The 20,683-nt window shown below is 51.6% G+C and overlaps 1 protein-coding gene across 3 annotated transcripts in view; it reads left to right on the forward strand.

Annotated features, from left to right (window-relative positions):
• The window catches only part of GTF3C1 (general transcription factor IIIC subunit 1), a 2,762,707-nt gene that overhangs the window by 2,704,647 nt on the left and 37,377 nt on the right, over positions 1–20,683 (forward strand). For all 3 annotated transcript variants that reach the window (XM_086940909.1, XM_086940911.1, XM_086940910.1), the window contains one exon: positions 11,566–11,758. In XM_086940909.1, the coding sequence (XP_086797035.1) occupies positions 11,566–11,758 (193 nt within the window). The remainder of the gene's footprint in view (positions 1–11,565; positions 11,759–20,683) is intronic.

A 20,683-nucleotide genomic window follows, 5' to 3' on the forward strand; every position in this document is an offset into this window, starting at 1 on the left:
GATTGGGCCGCATCTGCACCCACTGCTGGTGCTCCTGCTTGCGTCTTGTAAATGGTCCAATTTGCTCTGGAGAAACGTGTCTAACGTACCCAGCTTCCCGTTGATGGCAACCACAAACACGGCTAAAGTGTCTAACGTTAGTTGGGCGTCCATTTTCTCCGATTGGTAGTGTAGAGCATCCACCAAGAGCTGTACTGTATTTAGGAGGCTAGGCCAAGCGCTTTCCTGCCCAGAATGTTCTAGAGTTTTTTCTTGGCTTCCGGGTGGCCCCTTACAGTTTGCTACTCCTTCTGGTGTGCCTGTTTCCACTTAATTTTCCTGCGTGCCTTCAGTTCTCGTAGATGTTTGTCTGAAGCCGGCCTGCTTCTATTATGGTCTTGCGGATATGCAGCTATAAGTTCTTCCCATTCCTCCTTCCCCAAATAAGAGGATATTTCTATCACCTCTGACGCTGGGCTCACTTGCCTTTCTACTTTGCTTTGCGTCCTTTCAGTCTTCTCATATCCTGCCTCTTGTTTTTTATAATGAGTAAAATCAAAAAATTCCCTTGGCGAGATTACTAGAAAATGAAGCCCAAATGTTAATATTCAACACTACTCTTGAGCAATCATGACAAAACATATATATATATATATATATATATATATATAACGTCCACTTTTTCTGCCGAACACTTCCTGATGGGTGCTTCCTTCGTGCACTTGCACGAAGGAAGCACCCATCAGGAAGTGTTCGGCAGAAAAAGTGGACGTTGTATTTTATCGTAAAGAGAATTCTGCCGGAACCGCCGCTGCCCAACATATGAAGGATCTGGTAACGAGGAGTTGGACATGACGACATGTCAGAGTGCTGTTTACTTACATCAGCACTCTCGGATTCGGCATATTACGAAGCGGCAGATGTAATGGGTACCTAAAGCATGACTCCAAAATCAACCTTTCAGCGACAACGTAGTTGGAGCGGGATACCCCCTTTTTCAACAAAGCATGTAAGCGCACTCATAAAAACTAATATCGCCACAAAACATAACAATGGCAATGAGTAACATGAGGCATCCACTCCAACATGGCGGCAAGAAACACTGAGGGACTGCCATGCCACTGCAGTCCTTCTTCGCTGAATGTTACAACAGGCGGAGCCCAAACTTGCTTTTAAATGAACCACAACACCTCGGTTTCCTTACTCACCAAACAGCATCTGAGGAAGTCAGTGAGACGAAACGCGTCATGCTGGGTGGATTAAAAGGACTTCATACCCACTGTGTGCTCCGGAACTGTTCCTTCAAACAGGGACAGACTTGTTTAACCTATTTCACGTGCACCACTTGCACGAAGGAAGCACCCATCAGGAAGTGTTCGGCAGAAAAAGTGGACGTTGTATTTTATCGTAAAGAGAATTCTGCCGGAACCACCGCTGCCCAACATATGAAGGATCTGGTAACGAGGAGTTGGACATGACGACATGTCAGAGTGCTGTTAACTTACATCAGCACTCTCGGATTCGGCATATTACGAAGCGGCAGATGTAATGGGTACCTAAAGCATGGCTCCAAAATCAACCTTTCAGCGACAACGTAGTTGGAGCGGGATGCCCCCTTTTTCAACAAAGCATGTAAGCGCACTCATAAAAACTAATATCGCCACAAAACATAACAATGGCAATGAGTAACATGAGGCATCCACTCCAACATGGCGGCAAGAAACACTGAGGGACTGCCATGCCACTGCAGTCCTTCTTCGCTGAATGTTACAACAGGCGGAGCCCAAACTTGCTTTTAAATGAACCACAACACCTCGGTTTCCTTACTCACCAAACAGCATCTGAGGAAGTCAGTGAGACGAAACGCGTCATGCTGGGTGGATTAAAAGGACTTCATACCCACGGTGTGCTCCGGAACTGTTCCTTCAAACAGGGACAGACTTGTTTAACCTATTTCACGTGCACCACTTGCACGAAGGAAGCACCCATCAGGAAGTGTTCGGCAGAAAAAGTGGACGTTGTATTTTATCGTAAAGAGAATTCTGCCGGAACCGCCGCTGCCCAACATATGAAGGATCTGGTAACGAGGAGTTGGACATGACGACATGTCAGAGTGCTGTTTACTTACATCAGCACTCTCGGATTCGGCATATTACGAAGCGGCAGATGTAATGGGTACCTAAAGCATGGCTCCAAAATCAACCTTTCAGCGACAACGTAGTTGGAGCGGGATGCCCCCTTTTTCAACAAAGCATGTAAGCGCACTCATAAAAACTAATATCGCCACAAAACATAACAATGGCAATGAGTAACATGAGGCATCCACTCCAACATGGCGGCAAGAAACACTGAGGGACTGCCATGCCACTGCAGTCCTTCTTCGCTGAATGTTACAACAGGCGGAGCCCAAACTTGCTTTTAAATGAACCACAACACCTCGGTTTCCTTACTCACCAAACAGCATCTGAGGAAGTCAGTGAGACGAAACGCGTCATGCTGGGTGGATTAAAAGGACTTCATACCCACTGTGTGCTCCGGAACTGTTCCTTCAAACAGGGACAGACTTGTTTAACCTATTTCACGTGCACCACTTGCACGAAGGAAGCACCCATCAGGAAGTGTTCGGCAGAAAAAGTGGACGTTGTATTTTATCGTAAAGAGAATTCTGCCGGAACCACCGCTGCCCAACATATGAAGGATCTGGTAACGAGGAGTTGGACATGACGACATGTCAGAGTGCTGTTTACTTACATCAGCACTCTCGGATTCAGCATATTACGAAGCGGCAGATGTAATGGGTACCTAAAGCATGGCTCCAAAATCAACCTTTCAGCGACAACGTAGTTGGAGCGGGATGCCCCCTTTTTCAACAAAGCATGTAAGCGCACTCATAAAAACTAATATCGCCACAAAACATAACAATGGCAATGAGTAACATGAGGCATCCACTCCAACATGGCGGCAAGAAACACTGAGGGACTGCCATGCCACTGCAGTCCTTCTTCGCTGAATGTTACAACAGGCGGAGCCCAAACTTGCTTTTAAATGAACCACAACACCTCGGTTTCCTTACTCACCAAACAGCATCTGAGGAAGTCAGTGAGACGAAACGCGTCATGCTGGGTGGATTAAAAGGACTTCATACCCACTGTGTGCTCCGGAACTGTTCCTTCAAACAGGGACAGACTTGTTTAACCTATTTCACGTGCACCACTTGCACGAAGGAAGCACCCATCAGGAAGTGTTCGGCAGAAAAAGTGGACGTTGTATTTTATCGTAAAGAGAATTCTGCCGGAACCGCCGCTGCCCAACATATGAAGGATCTGGTAACGAGGAGTTGGACATGACGACATGTCAGAGTGCTGTTTACTTACATCAGCACTCTCGGATTCGGCATATTACGAAGCGGCAGATGTAATGGGTACCTAAAGCATGGCTCCAAAATCAACCTTTCAGCGACAACGTAGTTGGAGCGGGATGCCCCCTTTTTCAACAAAGCATGTAAGCGCACTCATAAAAACTAATATCGCCACAAAACATAACAATGGCAATGAGTAACATGAGGCATCCACTCCAACATGGCGGCAAGAAACACTGAGGGACTGCCATGCCACTGCAGTCCTTCTTCGCTGAATGTTACAACAGGCGGAGCCCAAACTTGCTTTTAAATGAACCACAACGCCTCGGTTTCCTTACTCACCAAACAGCATCTGAGGAAGTCAGTGAGACGAAACGCGTCATGCTGGGTGGATTAAAAGGACTTCATACCCACTGTGTGCTCCGGAACTGTTCCTTCAAACAGGGACAGACTTGTTTAACCTATTTCACGTGCACCACTTGCACGAAGGAAGCACCCATCAGGAAGTGTTCGGCAGAAAAAGTGGACGTTGTATTTTATCGTAAAGAGAATTCTGCCGGAACCGCCGCTGCCCAACATATGAAGGATCTGGTAACGAGGAGTTGGACATGACGACATGTCAGAGTGCTGTTTACTTACATCAGCACTCTCGGATTCGGCATATTACGAAGCGGCAGATGTAATGGGTACCTAAAGCATGACTCCAAAATCAACCTTTCAGCGACAACGTAGTTGGAGCGGGATGCCCCCTTTTTCAACAAAGCATGTAAGCGCACTCATAAAAACTAATATCGCCACAAAACATAACAATGGCAATGAGTAACATGAGGCATCCACTCCAACATGGCGGCAAGAAACACTGAGGGACTGCCATGCCACTGCAGTCCTTCTTCGCTGAATGTTACAACAGGCGGAGCCCAAACTTGCTTTTAAATGAACCACAACACCTCGGTTTCCTTACTCACCAAACAGCATCTGAGGAAGTCAGTGAGACGAAACGCGTCATGCTGGGTGGATTAAAAGGACTTCATACCCACTGTGTGCTCCGGAACTGTTCCTTCAAACAGGGACAGACTTGTTTAACCTATTTCACGTGCACCACTTGCACGAAGGAAGCACCCATCAGGAAGTGTTCGGCAGAAAAAGTGGACGTTGTATTTTATCGTAAAGAGAATTCTGCCGGAACCACCGCTGCCCAACATATGAAGGACCTGGTAACGAGGAGTTGGACATGACGACATGTCAGAGTGCTGTTTACTTACATCAGCACTCTCGGATTCAGCATATTACGAAGCGGCAGATGTAATGGGTACCTAAAGCATGGCTCCAAAATCAACCTTTCAGCGACAACGTAGTTGGAGCGGGATGCCCCCTTTTTCAACAAAGCATGTAAGCGCACTCATAAAAACTAATATCGCCACAAAACATAACAATGGCAATGAGTAACATGAGGCATCCACTCCAACATGGCGGCAAGAAACACTGAGGGACTGCCATGCCACTACAGTCCTTCTTCGCTGAATGTTACAACAGGCGGAGCCCAAACTTGCTTTTAAATGAACCACAACACCTCGGTTTCCTTACTCACCAAACAGCATCTGAGGAAGTCAGTGAGACGAAACGCGTCATGCTGGGTGGATTAAAAGGACTTCATACCCACTGTGTGCTCCGGAACTATTCCTTCAAACAGGGACAGACTTGTTTAACCTATTTCACGTGCACCACTTGCACGAAGGAAGCACCCATCAGGAAGTGTTCGGCAGAAAAAGTGGACGTTGTATTTTATCGTAAAGAGAATTCTGCCGGAACCGCCGCTGCCCAACATATGAAGGATCTGGTAACGAGGAGTTGGACATGACGACATGTCAGAGTGCTGTTTACTTACATCAGCACTCTCAGATTCGGCATATTACGAAGCGGCAGATGTAATGGGTACCTAAAGCATGGCTCCAAAATCAACCTTTCAGCGACAACGTAGTTGGAGCGGGATGCCCCCTTTTTCAACAAAGCATGTAAGCGCACTCATAAAAACTAATATCGCCACAAAACATAACAATGGCAATGAGTAACATGAGGCATCCACTCCAACATGGCGGCAAGAAACACTGAGGGACTGCCATGCCACTGCAGTCCTTCTTCGCTGAATGTTACAACAGGCGGAGCCCAAACTTGCTTTTAAATGAACCACAACACCTCGGTTTCCTTACTCACCAAACAGCATCTGAGGAAGTCAGTGAGACGAAACGCGTCATGCTGGGTGGATTAAAAGGACTTCATACCCACTGTGTGCTCCGGAACTGTTCCTTCAAACAGGGACAGACTTGTTTAACCTATATCACGTGCACCACTTGCACGAAGGAAGCACCCATCAGGAAGTGTTCGGCAGAAAAAGTGGACGTTGTATTTTATCGTAAAGAGAATTCTGCCGGAACCGCCGCTGCCCAACATATGAAGGATCTGGTAACGAGGAGTTGGACATGACGACATGTCAGAGTGCTGTTTACTTACATCAGCACTCTCGGATTCGGCATATTACGAAGCGGCAGATGTAATGGGTACCTAAAGCATGGCTCCAAAATCAACCTTTCAGCGACAACGTAGTTGGAGCGGGATGCCCCCTTTTTCAACAAAGCATGTAAGCGCACTCATAAAAACTAATATCGCCACAAAACATAACAATGGCAATGAGTAACATGAGGCATCCACTCCAACATGGCGGCAAGAAACACTGAGGGACTGCCATGCCACTGCAGTCCTTCTTCGCTGAATGTTACAACAGGCGGAGCCCAAACTTGCTTTTAAATGAACCACAACACCTCGGTTTCCTTACTCACCAAACAGCATCTGAGGAAGTCAGTGAGACGAAACGCGTCATGCTGGGTGGATTAAAAGGACTTCATACCCACTGTGTGCTCCGGAACTGTTCCTTCAAACAGGGACAGACTTGTTTAACCTATTTCACGTGCACCACTTGCACGAAGGAAGCACCCATCAGGAAGTGTTCGGCAGAAAAAGTGGACGTTGTATTTTATCGTAAAGAGAATTCTGCCGGAACCACCGCTGCCCAACATATGAAGGATCTGGTAACGAGGAGTTGGACATGACGACATGTCAGAGTGCTGTTTACTTACATCAGCACTCTCGGATTCAGCATATTACGAAGCGGCAGATGTAATGGGTACCTAAAGCATGGCTCCAAAATCAACCTTTCAGCGACAACGTAGTTGGAGCGGGATGCCCCCTTTTTCAACAAAGCATGTAAGCGCACTCATAAAAACTAATATCGCCACAAAACATAACAATGGCAATGAGTAACATGAGGCATCCACTCCAACATTGCGGCAAGAAACACTGAGGGACTGCCATGCCACTGCAGTCCTTCTTCGCTGAATGTTACAACAGGGGGAGCCCAAACTTGCTTTTAAATGAACCACAACACCTCGGTTTCCTTACTCACCAAACAGCATCTGAGGAAGTCAGTGAGATGAAACGCGTCATGCTGGGTGGATTAAAAGGACTTCATACCCACTGTGTGCTCCGGAACTGTTCCTTCAAACAGGGACAGACTTGTTTAACATATATATATATATATATATATATATATATATATATATATATATATATATATATATATATATATATATACACAAATTATTTGAAATGTATTTGTATGTTAAAAACATGGACAGTACACATTAAAAACAAATCAATATTCCACAGATATTATCTGCAAAATTGTCACGATCATAATACATCTAAAATTGTTGTACACTACACAGATTCTCATGCTTCACCTGTAATTGTGAACATAAGATTTCGACCTAAATAAAAACAGTACCATATGCAAATTATCAATTTTAAGAGCACAAGAAAAATGGGAGAGACGAACAAAGACAGTACAATTTTGTCTTAAAGATTTGCACATGAAGTATTTAAATTCAAAAACTCAATCCTGGACACGCTTGACTCTTGTAATACACAGGATGAGCTCGGGCCAGACGCCGACTTGCGTGTAGATTGCTGGAGGGTTAGCTGCAAGCGGGTAGCAGGGACGGGTTCTAAACGCGTCGCGTCAATTCCTTCCCTGGAGGTAAAAAACGTGCCTATGCCCGAGAGGCTAGCCGTCACGAACTACGGTTCCCCACTTTCTGTTTCAGTTGGCGGACTGACTCGAGCCGGCTCATGTAAGCATAACTGTCGTTTACCGCGGTGAATGATTCACGGCACAATGGTATTTGGACATCACTTTTACCGAACCGCGCACTTGACCACATATCACTCACCAGGCACGAATGTGTGAAAGCATCCCCTTATTTTTTGCATGTGACCTCAATGTACATACTGTGATTGTTATATTTGTGAATTTGGAAATGATGGGCAATATTGTTTATTTGCGTTTCTAGAGCTCCTTGATAAAGGGCTAAGAAGCCCGAAATGCATCGGAGTGGTTAAATACTCTATGAAGAAGTATCAAATATCAAAAACATGGATTGTCTGATAAACACATTTAATATGAAATAAAAATATTGAATGGAATCAGGTTTCTAACTTTGAAAAATAAATAAACTAAAGCAACGATTAATGTGATTCATATGGAGTCCTCTATGAAGAACTAAAGGTGTGCCAAAGCAGGGATGCACTCACTGTTGATGTGTACACTATTTCATTGTATTTCATAAACTTATATGGACGGACACGTTACTTGCAGGAGCACCCAACCGTTTCAAAATACAAGCCACCCTATATTATCATTCAGCAAAATGTATTCAATTACGCGGTGCACCCAGCCAACCTCTTCTGATTGATACCACAGGTTTGTTCACGCAGCCTGGGTAAGGTGGTGTAATCACCCCTTACTTAGATACAGTATATCTATATCTACCTTATATATAGACACATGTACACCTAGAAGTCACTCCTATGGCAGGCCTTAACAATCCTGGAGGCAGAGTGCTTGGTTTTATGTGAGAGGGTGCCCTAGCATGAGCTGAGCCCCTCTGCAGCTTTCGGAACCATCTCCTTATAGCTGTTCTATGATATAGCTATACCATATACTATTAAGTGCACTATAATCCTCTCGGTTAATGCTAATTTTGTTTTGGCTTTATCAAAACATGTTGTGTAATCTGTCAAACACTTTGGAATACTACCCCCCCCCCCCCACCAGTTCTGGTGGCAGGGGTAGCATTCCACCCTTCTAGAGGGAGAAGACATGTAGTTACTAGTAAACCGGGTTAAAGTTAAACAGAGCCTCAGCATCACAAAATGTATGCTGCTGCCACAGACACAAGCCTGCTCTCCTGCTGCTGGACGAAACTCTCGCAGGGGAGGCCTGGACAATAGGTTTCCTGTCAGTGGAGGTGCTGGCACCTCCCCTGACAGGCTGATGTGTATTGGGGCAGGGAGGGCTGCATCAGCAGATGCTTTTCCAGACACTGCCTGGGGCACACAAGGTGCTCCATGCATAGCCCGGTTCAAACCAGTTGCTGGGGCACTCCAGCCCCGCTCTGGCGCAAAACTAGACAAAGGGAAAGGGGTGTAACCACCCCCTTCCCAGGTCCACCCATAGGAGGGACCTAGCAGGTAATCCAGCCCCCAAACTGAGTATAAGTATAGGAGCTGTGTCCCTAGGACTTTAGATTATCCTTGAACGAAACTTTGATACAGAACTCTTGGACCTTCGACATTTCATTTCGACTGGAAGACGGAAGACATCTCCCTTGTGGTCAAGGAATGACCACCCTGTGCAAACTTGCCGGTCTGCATTGTCGAGGCTCCCGCCTGAACTCGAAGACTCTGCGACACAGGCCCCGGACTTCCAGACATCTCTGACACTGCTCGACGATCCCAGCAAAGCTGAGACCCGTGGCGGACACGAGAGACGTGGGACCAGTACTACTGGGCATCCTGCATTTTGCTAACTGCATCGACTCCTGAGGTAACTCGCAGTTGTGCATTGGGGTACGAGAAGCCCCAGACCCGAGCACCATTTGCACCGAAGCTCAGGCCTCCGCACTCCATGAGTGTCCCGTGGGACCCGCTCTTGCATTTCAGCTCGACGCTTCTTCCCGGTTCCTAGTCCATTGGCTAGTGAGCCCCCTTGAAGACTTCCTTTTAAATCTAACTTGCTTTCCGATGGCCAAAATACCGTAAATCAGCCTGAAATCCAGAATGCTTGCAGGGTGAGCATCTCCCCTCCGACCTGGTGCCCCCTCCCCCCCCCCCCCCACCGGGGTAGTTACATCGAGATCCCTGCGGCGGCCGCGCGAGGCGAAACCCCAATGGGTACAACGGCATGGCAATGGCGGCACTGCTGTCCTGAAACAGATCGACGCTCCGCTTTGTGCTTGCGGCACCCCCCCCCTCACCTCTCTGCCTGGGGGCTGCTGACGGTCCCGATTTGATCCGCGCTGCGTGGCGGCGGCTGGCGCCTCAAGGTATAGGGGGCTGGCCTCCTCTGCCCGGAGTCCTCGGGTGGAGCCTGATGTTGGACATGGGGCAGGCAACAACTTGAGGGCCTCGCTCTAGTAGACGACCGAAATCGAAACTGCGGCCGAACGAGGGGGAGCCTTGTGGGATTCTGGCCCCCCTCGGCTCGTGTGGATCTGCCTGAAGGGCTCCCCGGAGGCAGGCTTAGTGCCCGGACCGGCTGCTTCTGCTCCCCAGGAATTGAGGATCGCCGCGGGACAGCGGCGCCTGCGGGCCTGTCAGGCCGGCAGCTCATGCAGGTACCCTCCCAAAAGTAAAAATACTAGGTGCCAGTGACCTGATTTGGCCTCAATAACGAACTTCCGTGAGTACAAGAGCGGCATTCATAGACTCTGACCTATTCTGTGGGCCTAGGGGGGATTTCCTCGGCGCGGTGGTGAAGTCGTGGCCTGGACTAACTACAGTTTTCGTAGGTTGGTGTGGGGGGAGCAGTGTCACCATTGTTGTTCTTCGTTTCGACGCGACCGATGGCGACGGGGGTCCCGGGCTCCAGGGGCAATGCCCAGAAGCAACTGTCCAAATTTGCATGGACTAAAGGGGGTGAAAAAGGTGACTCATCCAAGGTGGATAAGGGTGGCCCAGCGGCATCGGCGCCCTCGGAGTCTGAACCGTCGCTCCATGACGTTTTGGCGGCTATAGGGGGAATACGCACATCGATGGACTCCATCACAGTGGAGGTCTCCTTGCTCAGAGCAGACTTTAAGTAGATGAATGAGAAGGTGAAGGAGCTCAAAATAGCGACGACGTCGCTGTGGGACGATACCTCCGAGCTGCAACGTAAAATGGAGGACATGGAAAAAACGCAGCTTAGCTTGGCACAGCAGCTGGATGATTACGAAGGAAGATCCCGTCGCAATAACATACGTATCCTTGGTATTCAGGAAAAAACAGAGGGGCCGGTTGCGGACCTCTATGTGGAGGACCTAATCACGAAGCACCTAAAGCGCTGTCAGCGTACTTCTCAATAGAACGGGCCCATAGGGTGCCGGGCGGAAGGCCCAGACCTGGCGCCCCACCACGACCCTTAATTGCCAGGGTCTTCAACTTTCGGTACAGGCACAGCATCCTACCAACCTCGAGATCTGGCCCTCCTCTCAAACTTGACAACTATGAAGTGTCCTTTTTTCCCGATTTTACAGCCAGGGTCCAGGCACAGCGCAGGAGTTTTCAGGCGGTCAAGCAGGAATTACGCAGAAGAGACATACGCAATGCTTTTTCCGGCGAAATTAAGAGTGGAATGGGACAGTGAACCGTGGTTTTTTGACTCTCCGGATGCGGCCTGGGAGTGGATGGAGGGCTGGACGAAGGTCAAAGGTAGAAATGGCAGTCAGCGGGACAGACCGGAGCGCAGCAATGACAGGGGAGCAGAGCTGGAGGCCGCAGTGAATCGAGCAGTCTCCATGAGCAGGACTAAGGCGGACTTTAACTATTGATGGACCCCGCATCGAGAGATGCACGCAAGTACTGAGCCGGGGATGGGTGGAGGGACACCACTGACGGCTCCGGACTTTACTAATGGCAGCAGTGGACTTTCCCTAACTCTGGGTTAATACTGTGTTTTATCTGTTGGTTATTCAGATGTGTTCTATTTTGAATGGTGCTATTGCAGAATTAAGGCTGTACCTAATTGTAGACATTTCAGAATGCTGTTTAAAGGAAGAGCATAAGATTTAGAATGTTGTCAACTAATGGCTCTCTAAAGATGGAAACTTTAATATTTTCTTCTTTTCTTGCCAAAGGGAATATGAAAATATATGCTTCGTTGGAAGGCCATGGCGAATTGTGGATGGTAGCTTGAATAAACCAGTGTGCAAGGGAATGATGGAAGCCTTGCTGTTTCACGTCATGACCAAACCAGGCATAACAGAGCACTGTTTATTGCAGCATTATTATGGAGTGCTCCAGCCTGCTGTTGTCCTGGAAATATTAAAGGTAGGGTGACTTTTGAATGCCTTTTTATTAATCTGGAGTACAGTTGTCATACTACACAAATCATATGTATGTAAAACGTTTGTTGTAGTAGACCGATTTAAGGTCCTCATGCAAGATTATATCAGTGTACAATACTTAGCTCGAATTCTGTTTCCTTGTTTGATAAAATACATAACTTCTCATAATACAATACAAGAGACAGTCACAGCATAGTAATAAGACCACCCATATTAATAAGCATAGATAAATACATTCATTGGGATAGGTCACTAATTATACCTAAGAATTTTTAACACTCACCAATTTATTACAGTCAGTCTCCGTATCAGAATAGATGGATACAGCAGTTAAAAAATGTTTTCAGGGGCCATGGCCAAGATGGCGACCTGGTAAGATGCATCTTCGTGGCTCTCTGCTCCCCCACGTCTTGGCTGCATAGGAAGCCATAGCTGGCCGGCTTGAATCAGGGGTACATACGAGGCCTCGGCTTCGGAAGCCTGGGCAGGTCCTGCCCATCTGTGGCCCCTACTGTATGTGGCCTCACCACCTGATTTTGCGCTGTGAAGGAGGACGCAGCAGAGAAGGCAGCCCAGGCCCAAAGACTGAGCAAGAAGAGTGTGGCTTGACCCCGGAGGTAGGAGAGACTGGCATAGAAGGGATTCAGCTGCAGTTGGCCCGGTGAGCGTGAGGCATCCCCTGGTGACTTATTTGGGGCTAAGGCCATCGGGGAGCAGCCGAGAGCGAGAGCACACCACCCCCCCCCCCCCCTTTCGCGAGCCTCTTCCCAAATATCGTGGGCAGTCCAGAGGGACAGATCCGGGGGTGCACATGGGCTCCGAAGCTTAGAGCAATTGCCAATCACCCTCATGCTGTGGGGAGCCCCTCTACATTTAAGGTGACCCAGCGGAGGTGACCGCGCAGGCCCCTGGGTGGGTGGATTTATTCCTGGCCAGACCTGTTGCCTGAGGTCCACCTCTGTGCATCCCAACCACCGAGGCCTGGGCTTGAGGGCCGCCCTGACCGGACAGGAGTGCCCATCGGGGCGAGAGGACGAACAGGGAGAAGCTGAGATTTAGCAGGAGCGGGTGAAAGAAAAAATATACGCACCTCTGTGTGGTGCCGAAGGTGCCCGCAGGACATCCGCACTAGACTTGCTCATACCCAGACAAAAGCAGCAACGTGGAGGTATGGCGGCCACCAAAGACTGAAAAGACAGATCAGTGAAAGACATGCTGCTCAAATCAACGGCTCGGCAGGTGGAGGGCCAACCCATTGCAAAGGGTATGGAAGAGGTGGAGGGACTCGAGGCCCCAGTTAGCCGATCTTTTATAGAATTACTTTTCTCCTCCCTGCTGTAAGATCTGTCTGCCATGAAATTGGAACTCTCTGCAGGTTTGCAGGAGTTGCGCCGAGACATAGACTCTCTGGGAGAAAGGGTGAATATCCTAGCGGAGTACGAAACGTGGCCCTTCGACGAAATCAAGAGCCTCCAACAATAAGTCCTCAAGCTACAGAATGAATGAATGAATGAATGAATGAATGAATGAATGAATGAATTGGGGATATCTGAAAGAGACACGTTAGTGATAGATTCCTTACCTTAGAATATCCCCAGGCGTCAGACTGGATCCGGAAATTTTTGCGTAGCAATACCCCTGCGCGCTGGTAGGCGTCGTCTGCGGCTCCGCGTCCGTCGTCGGCGTCGTGAGCGCCGGGATGACGTCATCGGAGTATATAGACGGCGCCCATGCGCGCTGACGTCAGTTCTTCTTTTTTCCGCGCCAGCTAGCGCAGATCCGGAAGAAGCTCTACCCCCAGTCACTTTTTGACTGAAAACTTTTTTGATCTTTTTGATCCTCTAGTTAGTCGATTCTCGACTATCGGTGCCAGGGATGCCCGGGTTCAAGCCTTGCTCGAAGTGCGGCCGACTCATGTCGGTCACGGACCCCCATCGCCGGTGCCTGAAGTGCTTAGGCCTCGACCACGACGATCGAACCTGCTCCGACTGCCGGGCCCTGACGTCGAAGGCTAGGCGGGAGCGGTCCCGCAAGCGTCTCGAGCTGAGGCAGTCGGCCCCGCGCCGCTCCAGGTCCCGGTCCCGGTCCCACGGGAGGTCGAGGGACAGGTCGCGAGGTCGGAGTCATCGACGTTCCGGGAGTGGACACCGATCGTCTGGTTCCAAGTCCTCAGGTAAGAGGCATGAGAGGTCGGAGCGACACCATCGGTCCTCCGACCCGCCCCGTCGCTCGCTCGATGCGACCGGGGATTCGGGCGACACCGCCCACGCGGCTCCGCGGGAGTCGCAAGCGTCGCCGCCTGCCCCACACCTTCGGGTCCCTGGGCACGGCGCGTCGCAGGAGGAGGTCGAGAGGTACCTCATGGCCATGAGGGCCCTCCCTCCTCAGTCGGTTCCCGTGGCGCCTTCGGGCCGATCGGCTCCGTCTGGAGGTCCTTCCGGGTCGGGCGCTTCGGCCCCGACGACGTCGGGTGCTTCGGCCCCGGCGCCGCTGGCGACTTCGGTCCCGGCGCCGCGCGACCTCGCTGGATCCGGCTCCGGATCCGGGACCTCGCCGGTCGACCTTACGACCTCGCCGGCGACGTCCCTTCAGGTGTCGTCCCCGGCAGCCGACGTGGTTGCCGACCCCAATGCTTCCTACGGTCCTGCTCAGGTGTCGGAGGGGCGCCGCTGGGCGCCGATTCCGTCGGCCTTCGGAGAGTTCTATCTCCACGAGGAGGCCCTGGCTGTTAATCCTGGTCTCCAGGAGCCGGGTGACGAGGAGCAATGGGAGGGGTCCGAGGACCCTCTGGCACGTGATTGCCAGTCTCATCAGGACTGGACATATGAGTTTGGGGAGGCCAGTGGTATTGACACCTCGCCAGACACTGGATTTACGTCGCCCCCGACTGTGGCTTCGGAGGCGGGTTCTGCTTACAGTGTAGTGTTGACGAAGGCAGCTAAGGCCCTAAACCTTGAGCTCCCCGTCGCGGCCGTGAGGACTAATCTCCTCACTGAGATACTCAAACAGCAGTCCGGCTCCGCGGAGCCCCTTCTGCCGTTCAATGAGGCCTTGTGTGACGTTCTGCTGGGCACTTGGTCCAAGCCCGCCACAGGTCCCCCTGTGGATAGGAACGTGGCCAGACGCTACCGCCCGGCACCGGGCGACCCTTGCTTTTTGTCCACCCACCCCACCCCCGAGAGCCTGGTCATCCAGGCCTCCAACTCCCAGACCGCATTCCCGTCGGCCCCGCCCGACAGGGAATCCAAGAGATATGAGCAGTTCGGGAAGAAGGTCTTCTCGTCTGTGAACACCAACTGTCTCTTGGGCCGCTACACCCACACTCTGTGGGACACGGTTGCGGAGGTGCTGCCACAATGCCCTGAGGAGGTCAGGGCTAAACTCAGCCAAACCCTTGCGGACGGCCGAGATGCGGCACGCTTTTCCATCCGGTGTGGGCTGGATACCACGGACTCACTGGGCAGGGCGATGGCAACGACGGTGGCGGTTCGACGCCACGCCTGGTTGAGGTCCGCCAATTTCTCGGCCGATGTCCAGGCCACTCTCCTGGACATGCCGTTTGATGGCCGTCGCCTCTTCGGCGACAAGGCAGACCATGCGCTGGAACGTTTTAGGGACTCCAGGGCCACGGCCAAGTCCTTGGGCCTTGCGGCCCCACGCCAGCAATCGGGTGCCTTTCGCTCCTTTCGTGGCCACGGAAGGGGCGCCCCACCACGGACCGTCAGCCACGCGCCGCAGAATGTTCAGCAACGCGGTGGCGGCCGTGGGAACCGCCGTGGCGGTGGTCGGGGCCAGCGGCGAGGCCAGTCCACACCTCCCTCAGCAGCCCCCGCCTCAAAACCTTCCTAGTCCGAGTTTTCAGGCCCATGTGACGCCTGTGGGAGGCAGGGTTCGCCATCACCTCTCCCACTGGCATACAGTCACTTCGGACAGGTGGGTGCTGCAAATTGTCCGAAGGGGTTTCTCCCTCCCCTTCGAGTCTTCCCCTCCATCCATGCCACCTCAATACCACCGTGTGTCGGGGGATCACTTGCAACTTCTGCAAGAGGAGGTTTCGGCCCTCTTGGCCAAGAGGGCCATCGAGCGCGTTCCTGGGCCAGAAGTAGGACGTGGCTGTTATTCCCACTACTTTCTGGTACCCAAGAAGGGCAAAGGGGGCCTACGCCCTATCTTGGATCTGCGGAACGTCAACGGCTTCCTCCGGACGGAGAAGTTCAAGATGCTCACTTTGGCTCAGGTCCTGGCTGCCCTGGACCCAGGAGACTGGATGGTAGCGTTGGACTTGCAGGACGCCTATTTCCACATCCCCGTCCTGCCGGCCCACCGGCGTTACCTGCGGTTCACGGTAGGCCAAGAGCACTTTCAGTTTACCGTGCTCCCCTTCGGCCTTACCAGCGCCCCATGGGTGTTCACGAAGGTGATGGCGGTGGTCGCAGCCCATCTGCGCAGGCAAGGGGTATCAGTCTTCCCCTACCTCGACGACTGGTTGTTGAAGGCGGGCTCGCCCCAGACAGTCGTCAGCCACCTCCAGACTACGGCCGACCTCCTGCACTTGCTGGGGTTCTCCATCAATGTGCCGAAGTCACACCTGTGTCCCTCTCAGAAGCTCCTCTTCATCGGAGCGGTTCTCGACGGCGCAGTTTCGGGTTTACCCACCCGAGCAGCGGGTTCGGGATATTCAGGCTCTGATTCCTATCTTCGGGCCGTTATCCCGGGTCTCGGTCAGGTTGACGCTGCGGCTTCTGGGACTGATGGCCTCCTGCATCCTTCTGGTGCGTCACGCCAGGTGGCGGATGCGGGCTCTGCAGTGGGACCTGAAGTTTCAGTGGGCCCAGCATCAGGGCAACCTGTCCGATCATGTCCTGATCTCGGAGGGCACTGCGAAGCAACTGCAGTGGTGGCTCACGGACCGCGACTGGGTCAGTGGCAGACCCCTCTCTCTACCCCAGCCGGAGCACGTAGTTGTGACGGACGCGTCCCTCCAGGGCTGGGGAGGCCACATGGGAGAGGCGGAGATCAGAGGCCTCTGGTCTCCGGCGGAGTCCCGGCTCCACATCAACCTTCTGGAGCTGCGGGCGATTCGTCTTGCACTGAAGGCATTCCTCCCCTCTGTCAGGGGGAGCGTGGTGCAAGTGTTCACCGACAACACCACCGCCATGTGGTACTGCAACAAACAGGGCGGTGTGGGGTCGTGGACCCTTTGCCAGGAGGCTCTGCGCCTCTGGCAGTGGCTGGAACATCAGGGCGTGACTCTGGTGGTTCAACACCTGGCAGGTTCTCTGAATGCCAGGGCGGACGAACTCAGCCGCCGGTGCATGATGGATCACGAATGGCGTCTGAACTCGGACGTGGCGCAAGGTCTCTTTCGACAGTGGGGAGAGCCTTGGTTAGATCTATCCGCCACAGAAGAGAACGCGCAATGTCAGCAGTTCTGCGCGTTGGAGTTTCCAAGGCGGCACTCGCTCGGAGACGCTTTTCGTCGCGAGTGGAGCTGCGGCCTGTTGTACGCCTTTCCGCCTATACCACTTCTGCCCAGAGTGCTGAAGAAGATCAGGCGCGACCGGGCCCAAGTTATCCTTGTGGCTCCGGACTGGGCTCGAAGATACTGGTATCCCGAGCTACTCAGCATGTCAGTCGATCCCCCGATTCGTCTGCCTCTTCGGGAGGACCTTCTGTCGCAGCAGCAGGGGACGGTCCTGCACCCGAACCTGTCCAGTCTCCACCTACAAGCTTGGAGATTGAGCGGCGGCAGTTGAGGCCATTTGACTTGCCTCCCGAAGTCTGTGACATCATTCTGGCAGCCAGGCGTCCCTCCACAAAGTCGGTATACGCCTGCCGGTGGAATAGATTTGTGGCATGGTGCGCAGCAAAGGCTGTGGATCCCCTCTCTGCACCCCTTTCGGAAGTGCTGCTCTTTCTTCTTTCCCTTGCCCAGCAGGGCTCTGCTCTGGGCACTCTTAAAGGGTACCTTTCTGCTCTTTCAGCCTTCTTGAGGCTACCAGATCAGCCTTCTTTGTTCAAGTCCCCTATAGTGAGTAGATTTCTGAAGGGCATCACGCACATGTTCCCTCCTGTTCCCTTCGTGATGCCCCAGTGGGACTTGAATCTTGTTCTCACCTATCTGATGTGTGCTCCCTTTGAGCCACTTCATAACTGTCCTCTTCGTCTCCTTACGCTGAAGACGGCCTTCCTGGTTGCCATCACCTCTGCCAGGAGGGTGAGTGAGCTCCAGGCTCTTTCTTCTTCTCCGCCTTTCCTGTCTGTTCATCCTGATAAGGTGGTGTTGCGTACACGACCTTCCTTTCTGCCCAAGGTTGTCACGGCCTTCCACATCGGGCAGTCCATCACCTTGCCCACCTTCTTTCCGCCTCCGCATCCCTCGAAAGAGGAGGAGAGGCTCCACCGTCTGGATCCAAAACGTGCGCTCTCCTACTACCTAGACCGCACTCGCCAATTCCGGGTGGATGACCAACTCTTCGTTGGTTACGTGGGCGCGAAGAAGGGAAAGGCTGTACACAAGAGGACCATCTCCAGGTGGATCATCTTGTGCATCCAAGCATGCTACTCCATGGCGAGGAAGGAGCCCCCGGCTGGATTGCGGGCTCACTCCACTCGGGCCACGGCAACGACAACTGCCCTGGGCCGCGGTGTCCCCCTGCAGGACATCTGTCAGGCAGCCACGTGGGCCTCGCTGCACACGTTCGCAAGACACTACTGCCTGGACAGTCAAGTCCGGAGGGATGGCTTCTTTGGCCGTTCCGTCCTCCAGGACTTTCTGGTGTGATATTGGTTCGCAGACCCTCCACCGGGGTTGGTATTGCTGGGGTATCTATTCTAAGGTAAGGAATCTATCACTAACGTGTCTCTTTCAGATGCACAAGTTACTACTTGTGTAACGATATATCTGTAAGAGACATTAGTTAGTGATAGATTCCTTACCGCCCTCCCATCCTCCCCGTTCTGCGAACCGATATTTAGGGTTAAGGTCATCCCCTTTCAGGGCCCTAGTTTCAATGGCACCAGTGTTAGTTCTATCATGGCTCTGCGTATCTGGCGCGGAAAAGCTGTGTTATCAGAACTGACGTCAGCGCGCATGGGCGCCGTCTATATACTCCGATGACGTCATCCCGGCGCTCACGACGCCGACGACGGACGCGGAGCCGCAGACGACGCCTACCAGCGCGCAGGGGTATTGCTACGCAAACATTTCCGGATCCAGTCTGACGCCTGGGGATATTCTAAGGTAAGGAATCTATCACTAACTAATGTCTCTTACAGATATATCGTTACACAAGTAGTAACTTGTGCTTATATAGCGCAACTAAGCCCAAAGGCATCAAGGCGCTAGAAGATGGTACAGAAGTTTGTGCTGAGGGAAGAGTGGATAGGCTATACATAGGCTTTCAGGAAAGCCAGGTCTTAAGTGCTTTGCGAAAGAGCACCAGAGAGGCAAGTCCCTTGAGGTCTTCTGGAAGCAAATTCCACAATTTGGGTGCAAGGGAGCAGAAAGCCCTTCCTCCCCATCTGGCCTTAGAGACTCGGGGGACGGCAAGCAGTTTTTTATTGGTGGAGCGGAGAGTCCTCCCAAGAGCATAGTAAGACACAAGGGACTGGATGTCTTCACGTCCCGTTCCAAGCAAGGCACAGTGTGTGAGACAAAGGACCTTGAAGTTGATCCTAGTCTGCATGGGGAGCCAATGCATATCCTTCCTAATGGAGGAGCCCGAGGAAAACTTTGGGGCATCTGCACCAAACCGGGCGGCTGCGTTCTGCACTACCTGCAAGCGCTGGATCAAACCTTTATTAGAGCCTAGATACAGCGCATTGCAGTAGTCCAGCCTGGATGATATAAGAGCCACCGCCACTTGTTTACGGGCTACGAAAGAAAGATAGTGGGTGATCTTTCTCAAGATCAGCAGGTTGACACCGTCCTGTTGACTTGTTTGTCAAAAGAAAGGGTTGTGTCTAGGATAACACCCAGGTTGCGGACCGATGATGTGGGCATGGGGCAGGCACCGAGAGGAGAGGGCCACCAGTCCATTGACCAGATATCCTGCCTGCTTCCGAAGATAAAGACCTCCGATTTCTCCCTATTGAGCTTGCGGAAATTCCTAACCATCCAGCCTGCGACAGCCTCCATACGTTGAGGTGCCGGGTTTTTAGAGACCCGGTGGTGCCAGGGGACCACACCCGAAGACCTCTGGGTTCTCCCTGTTCTGGACTACAGAAACACAGAGTCTTCTAGTTGAGGTCAGAGATCGAGGTTTATTGGTTGCAACCAAGTAACATGTGTCCTAGAATTACAACAGCACGGGCTGTAAGTTCTCAAGAGACTGTTCGTTTTTACAGAACCAGCCTTCTTCTTATATACAGAAATAACAGCTGCGGGCAAGAATTCTTGAGTTTATGATATGGTTATACACATATTTCTACAATAATACAAAGAGCGAAGTCATGCTGGTCAGCACATATTTTAGATGTCCGGATCGTGATGGATTACCCCGCCAGGCCCAGAATTCCCATCAGATATCGATGAAACACCAATAAGGTCGGGCACCCTCCCGTCGTAAAACTGGTCATAAACAAGAATCATGGACAGGTGTATGTGTATGGAAAACATGGTCTGTATGTAGTGAATGGTTTATGGCATGTTGTGCCTTGATGATATCTTACTCGGCCACTGGGCGAGGAGCTGCCCAAACAGGTTTGGCTGGAGGCAGTGGAGTCAGCTCGGCCAGGTCATGGGGAAGTCAGCTACGGTGGACGTGTCCTTTCAGATCAAACTCGGCCTTAATCAATTGACTATATGAGGGCAAGTCATAAGATGGATGCCGTTTACAAAATGGAGTCTGAGGGTTCGGAACGGAAACCACGATTTAAGGGTGTTAGCATCACTCAATCATGACGC

The sequence above is a fragment of the Lissotriton vulgaris genome, chromosome 10, assembly GCF_964263255.1.
Source record: "Lissotriton vulgaris chromosome 10, aLisVul1.2, whole genome shotgun sequence".
Classification (NCBI taxonomy): domain Eukaryota; kingdom Metazoa; phylum Chordata; class Amphibia; order Caudata; family Salamandridae; genus Lissotriton; species Lissotriton vulgaris.